General features: G+C 42.8%; 1 protein-coding gene across 1 annotated transcript in view; it reads left to right on the top strand.

The window, feature by feature from the left end:
- Positions 1 to 873: 873 nt before the first annotated feature.
- The window catches only part of Fancc (FA complementation group C), a 76,283-nt gene continuing 70,782 nt past the window's right edge, over positions 874 to 6,374 (top strand). The window contains exons 1-3 of the mRNA XM_013349195.2: positions 874 to 1,066; positions 3,567 to 3,651; positions 5,920 to 6,014. Coding sequence (XP_013204649.1) covers positions 902 to 1,066; positions 3,567 to 3,651; positions 5,920 to 6,014 — 345 coding nt within the window. The 5' untranslated portion in view covers positions 874 to 901. The remainder of the gene's footprint in view (positions 1,067 to 3,566; positions 3,652 to 5,919; positions 6,015 to 6,374) is intronic.

Raw genomic sequence — 6,374 nt, 5'->3', positions numbered from 1 at the left:
TGGGTCTGGGTTACCTCATTCAATATGATGTTTTCTAGATCCATCTATTTGCCTGCAAATTTCAAGATGTCATATTTTTTTTTTCTGCTGTGTAAATACTCCATTTTATAATGTACCACATATTCTTTATCCATTCTTCTGCACATTAACTTTTTGACTTAGGGTCTTTCAGTGAACCTGGTGCCCCCCACTGGGTATATTAGGTGGCCAATGAGTTCTAAGGATCTGTCTGGAGATACAGACACAGGCCAGGAACCTTGTCCTCAGTTTGCACAGCTCACACTACCCACCGGGCAGCTCCAGCCTTCCTAGAGCAGTATTTAATTAAGCAGATTGCTTAAAGTGATGCATGAGGAATGCATTACTTTACCTATGTTTCCCTGAGAGATAAAGAGGACCTGGGAAGAAAATTCCTTAGCTGGTACTGCATCGTGTTCTTTACATCTAAATGAGACGCCAAGCAAGCATAAAAGCATCAGGGTAGCAAAAGCATTTTCAGGCACACACTGTTGGTTGATACCCAGGGATGTTTCTGGTTTCTCATCCAGAATACACAAAAGAACTTCACATTTAAGACAGTTAAAGATAGCTCAGTCTTAAGGAGATGTAAAGTATTCTCAGCTGTGCCTTTTGTCCACAATTAGTGTGTTGCTGTGGAAGTGTAATGACTTTTAGTAATGGCATTACCCATGATAAAAGTTCAGATATTAAAATCTGAGCTACAGCTGGCTGACATATTTAAAATGATTCAGAGAGGACTCCAGCATCCCGAGCAGGCCGTTTGGTGGGTTGAGAGTGTGCTGATAGAGGAGCCTGTCCTAAGCGATCCGTCTGTTCCCTCTCCATTTCCTGTGCTACTTGGCAGGCTGCTGTGAGGGGTGTCGCTGCTCTCCGCCTAGAGATGGCTCCAGATGCTGCAGACCTTGCTCCAGACTATCAGTTTTGGCTGCAGAAGCTTTCTGTATGGGAGCAGGCCTCCTCCAAGGAAACCCAGCAGGACACCTGTCTTCACCTGTCCCCGTTCCAGGAGTTCCTGAAGCAGATGTATGAAATCTTGAAAGAGATGGTAAGTATCCTGTGACATTAGGGACTCCCCAAGCAAGAATGCCACTTAGAGTTAGGAATTTGTGTGACTGACTTAACTGAACTTAACAAATTAGTGATAGGTGCTGTACACAAGAGCTGTTTTCATACCTTCTGGGTAGACATTTTCTTTCTTAGCTATTTGAGACTGCCTGACCAAGAAATTTATTTATATTACTCCGTTAATTCTTGCAGTATTTGGGATTGAGCCTAGGGCCTTCCACATTTTAGGCTAGCCTTCTATCGTAAAACTGTATCCTAAATCCAAGCTAATTGTTGTAGATTATAAGACTTGGATTCTTCCTGTAGGTAGTAAGTGGGGTTTGTCCTGTTGCCCTTCAAACTTTCCAGGGGTTACTGAGCTGTTTGCCCTTCGTTCAGCTCTGCTTTCAAGGAGGTGCTCCTATCCTGTTTAGTATTGATTTCTCACTATTAAGATATTAAGATCTCTCTTAACAAATATTTTAAGAGATCCTTTCAAATAAATTTCTGAGTATCTTATACAATTTATTGTTAATATCTCCATTTATCTTTCTATTGACATAAATTGCTTGTGTTTACTATGTTAGATATTTTTGAGGCAGGATTTCTCTGTGTGGCCTTGGCTGTCCTGTTACTGGCTGTGTAGACCAGGCTGGCCGCGAACTCACAGTGATCTGTCTGCCTCTGCCTCCTGAGTTCTGGGACTAAAGCACGCACTACCACCTTCCAGCTGAGAGCCATGTTTTCATGTTATAAGCATATTAATGTTTCATTCATTATTCATATTTTTAAATTAGAAAATGAAAGTAATTGTTATTTAGCATGTGTACTTTCATTTAGTACTTTCTGTTCATCAAAGAAGCAAATGAGAAATTTGAAGAACAAATTCCTATAGATTATTCTGTAGGTAATGAGAATGAGTTTATATATCTCCAGAAATTAGAAAGGAAGGTTATCTGGAACAAGTGATACTAATTTTTAAACAATTTTTTTGTTGTTTATTTGTTTTTGTTAGTAAGATTTATGTAACTTGACCTTAATGCAGTCTCAGAAAGTCTAGGCTCAGCCCTGGTGCAGGGATCATGTTGAGGAACTTCCTACTGCATCATGGGGCTGTGAGGGCCCAAAGGTCCTTGTGCCACAGATCACTAGGGAAACCAGGAACGTTAGACACGCAGGAGCCTCTCCTCAGCAGAGGAGATAAAACAACTGTCTAGAAGTGGCTGTTGTTAATGATCTGGTGACCTTTTTGCTCTCTGTGGTGGCAGACCTCACACACCTTTTGCTATAGAGACTCCCCCAACCTCCCAGAATGTTTATGCCAGACTCTTCCGCTCTGGCCTTCAGTTAATCTATCTTTAGGGATGATGTCACATGTACTTTATGGCCTGCTGACCTCTGTGCTGTTGCAGTCAGAGACCACTAGATTCTCAACCATTTTGCTGTAGAACCCACCCTTGTCACAAGGACTTTGTAGAGGAGTTTCTACGTGGTCACACCTTAAGCTTTAGAGTGTACCTGGAATTAGAATGACTGTTGCCTGGAAATGATTAGTTCCCGGAAACTTTCCCCCAAATTGTACTGTTTCAAATGTGCTGACATGACCCGCCTGGCATCAGACTCCCCAGATCTGACCCAGGTTGATGAAATCAGTCTGAAGAAAGTTTTCATTCTCGTTTCTTCAAGGTTTGCTTCCTGGCCTAGATGTCTATAGCGTCTCCTTCATTGGAGGCCTTGGCTTCCCTGCACACGAGCTGGTGTGGTCTAAATATCATAGAGGAGTGCGGGAAGATACAGGGGAAGATACAGCTGTGCACCAAAACTGTGCTTTATCTTACGCTGTTTCTGTTTGGTTGATGATTTTATCATCTCAGAGGTTGGACTGTTGTAGCTAAAATATGATGTCATTTAACATGTAACAATCATGGCTGTGACACACGAAGACGTGAGTCTTAGGGCCTCAGCCACTTTCCTTCCTTTGCAAAAGCTGAATGAGGGGTCTTTCTTGTACTAACTAAAGCCTATAGTTCGAAGAGCTAGGGTTCCATGGTTGTTAATCACCAGGGCTGCTCTTCTTCAGTGTACTTTGTTAAATGAAGTAGTCTTTCCTAGGTTGGGCAATCCCAGACTTGGGAGGGAGAGGCAGGCAGATTTCTGAATTTGAGGCCAGCATGTGAGTTCCAGGACAGCCAGGGCTGTGTAGGAGACCCTGTCTCAAACAACAACAACTAAGAAATAGTCTTTTCTGATTATTGCTTGAGCAAAATGCAATAAATGTTCTTGCAAAATTGAAATGACCTGATTACATCATACTGAGTTTTTAAGGATGAAGTACAAGATAAACTTTGAATTTCTTACAGAGAGCTTTTCTCTAATCTCTTTCTGTGCATTTTCTAGAATAGGATGTACAGGAGCACTTGGGCTCCCTTGAGAAATTGTGTTGCTCAGTTGATTTGCATAGTGTGTTTTAACTATCAAAACATTGGTTGTTGTTTTTATAGGATTCTAGGGCAATCCTGGAAAGGTTCCCCCAAATTGGTCAGCTGTTGGCAAAAGCGTGCTGGAATCCTCTGATCTTAGCGTATGGTAAGAGCCTCAACACACAAACGCCTGATGACAGTTTTACTCTCTCTGCTTCTCACAAAGCACAGGGATATGAATTGTAACCTCTTTCATGTTTCTGTGGGGCAGCTCACCATGTGTATGCATCTTCCTGTGCTTCTGTGTGTTACAGGCAAACAGGCATGCATGTGCACATAGGCTCATGCCTGTGTACTGTAGCACGGCAAGGATTCTTACAGTAGAGGTTTAAACACCAGTGTTTAAATTTAAAATGACTGTAGTCACTTTCATCATCTCATTTTAAATTCTCCACAAGTAAACTTGATGCTAATGATACCTAGTTAATTGTTTCACAGGTCCATGTTAACTCATGTATTGCTGCCCACGTTGTGAGGCCATTGTTCAGAGTTGGAGTCCTGCTATAACCTTGCCATTATTTAAGAGTGATGTGGTTTTAGCCAAGGTTGAGAGAATTTGGGAATACTTTAGGTGTAGTATGACTTCACCTCTCCAACCTTGTTTCCAGTTTCGTCTTCCTCAAGTATAACATGCCATTGCAGAGGTGCTGTCGCCAGCTGTCTGAACGCCAGTGTATTCCCTCTGTCTCTTGACCCTCCTGCAACTGTGCTGAGGCTGGGCTGGTCTCTCTTCATTTGCCTGTGGTTTCCCAGTGTCTTCTCCCACTCTCTGGGCCTGGTAGAGTTTGCTGAAGTTCCTGTAGATGAGCCCTTTGTCTTCTGCCTTAGATTGGCTGCATTATTAGCAGATGGAATTTTTTCATCTTTTTTTTTTTTAAAGTAAAAGACTAATATAACCTATCATAGGTCATGTGAGAGCTGTGGACTAGGTGGGGGGCACTTCCTTGGATCTTTGAGCACACACTTGTGCTTGAGGTGCACATTTGGTCTCACTTGTTCCATCCCCACGTTTGTGGGGTGCTAGGAAAAGGGAGATGAAGAGCTCCCCCTGTAGTTTTCTTCCTCTTCCCTCAGTCAGGTTGTTGATCTAAGGTGGAAAGCTCGTGAGCCAGTGTTGTATTTACTTTCCAGATCTGCTGGTGAGTCCTGGTGGACCCTTAGCAGTTTCCTATGGAAATCCCAGTCCCAACCGTGGTGCCTCTGGGGAGGAAGCTCCTGGATGCCACTCCCTGTATGGAGTACTAGTGGTCCTCATGTAAGCAGCAGGGGCTTATTTATGTCTGCGAGCCAGCCAAGCAGAGTGAGCTGTGTGCTCATCAGCCAGAGGTGTATACAGTGCGTCTCTCCTTCCCTGGATCTCTCTCCTTACTTATGACACGCGAACTTGTGTGTAGGATTACTCCACATCCTGGTGGTACCACCCCTCTTTTTATTCTTTGAAGTTTAAGCTTCATAAACTACCATTTTCCTGCTTCCCTTTTTGAAATTGCCCCCCAGTACATCCTCCTTTCTCCATAGTGAAGCATATTATTGGAATGTCTGTCACTCGTGAATTAGTATTTACACCAGGTCAAAGTGCAGCAGTCACATCTCACTCAGAGGTATCAGTTCGGCCTGGAGAATTCTTTGAAAGTTACAAGTCTGGAAATTAATGTGTGTCAGGCGAGACTATACCTACCTCCTGGTGCCTTATTTAAGCTCATAGGGGAAAATGAATGTCTCAGAATGACCCTGAGAAAGTATAAACTCAATGATTGTCACTGGAGGAAAAATAGATCTAAAAATTATGAAGGGATAGGTGCTCCCTGTGAACGTAGAGGAGCTTTCCTGTAGTTTGTCCTGTCCTTCTGCCTTTGATAGCAAAGCCATTGGAGGCACTAGGCTGTAGGAAGCTGGAAGGTGAGCTCTGCCTGTCTAAGACCACTGCAGGGGCTGGGTCTGTCTCCCTCCCCTCTCTCCATCACAAGGTCTGCATTGCTCTGTGTAGCTTATATGCTAACAACTTCCGATTACAGCTTTTAATTTTTGTTCACTAGTTGTGCTATAAGTCTCTACCTCGAACAGGTTTGGCCACAGAAACAGAAACAGATAGTAGTTATTTTGCTTTAAAGAGGTCGACATTACTGATGTTTCAAACGTGAAATTAGAAACATCTTGAAGCGCCCAGCACATTCAGCACTTCCCATCGTTCTTACTTGGCTCTAAAAACTGCTGCTGTCTCAGAAAGAGTTGACCACACAAGAGCTGGACGGTGAGCTGAACCCACAAAAAGAAAAGCCAAAGCCGAGCTTGGTGCTTTGAGGTTTTCCTAAGCATGTTCTTAAGGTTTTTCCTTTTTGATAAAATATACTCATTTTAGTTTTATTTTCTGCAGATGAAAGCCAAAAATTTATAATATGGTGCTTATGTTGTCTGATGAACAAAGAACCACGGACCCCTGGAGAATCCGAGCTTAACTTCTGGATCCGCGTAAGAGAGTAAAGCTGCCTCTGCCTTGCTTTGGCTTAAGTTGATTATTTAAAGTTCTCTACACTCTGCTAATTTCCACTTATTGATACAAATCTGTGATATTTTAAGGCAGCAGTTCTCAACCTGTAGGTTGCCACCCCTTAAGGGGTCACACATCAGATATCCTGTATGTCACATACTTACATTATGATTCATAGCAGTAGCAAAATTATAGTTATAAAGTAGCAATGAAATAACTTTGTGGTTGGGATCACCATAACACAAGGGACTTTATTAAAGGACGGCTGCATTGGGAAGGTTGGGAATCGCTGCTCTGCAGTGTTGAAGTGGGAACCATTGCTCTGCAGTGTTGAAGTGGGA

The sequence above is a fragment of the Microtus ochrogaster genome, chromosome 16 (genome assembly GCF_000317375.1).
Source record: "Microtus ochrogaster isolate Prairie Vole_2 chromosome 16, MicOch1.0, whole genome shotgun sequence".
In the NCBI taxonomy this organism is placed as follows: domain Eukaryota; kingdom Metazoa; phylum Chordata; class Mammalia; order Rodentia; family Cricetidae; genus Microtus; species Microtus ochrogaster.
Note: the sequence above shows the minus strand (reverse complement) of the source record. Positions and strands in the feature narration are given on the sequence as shown.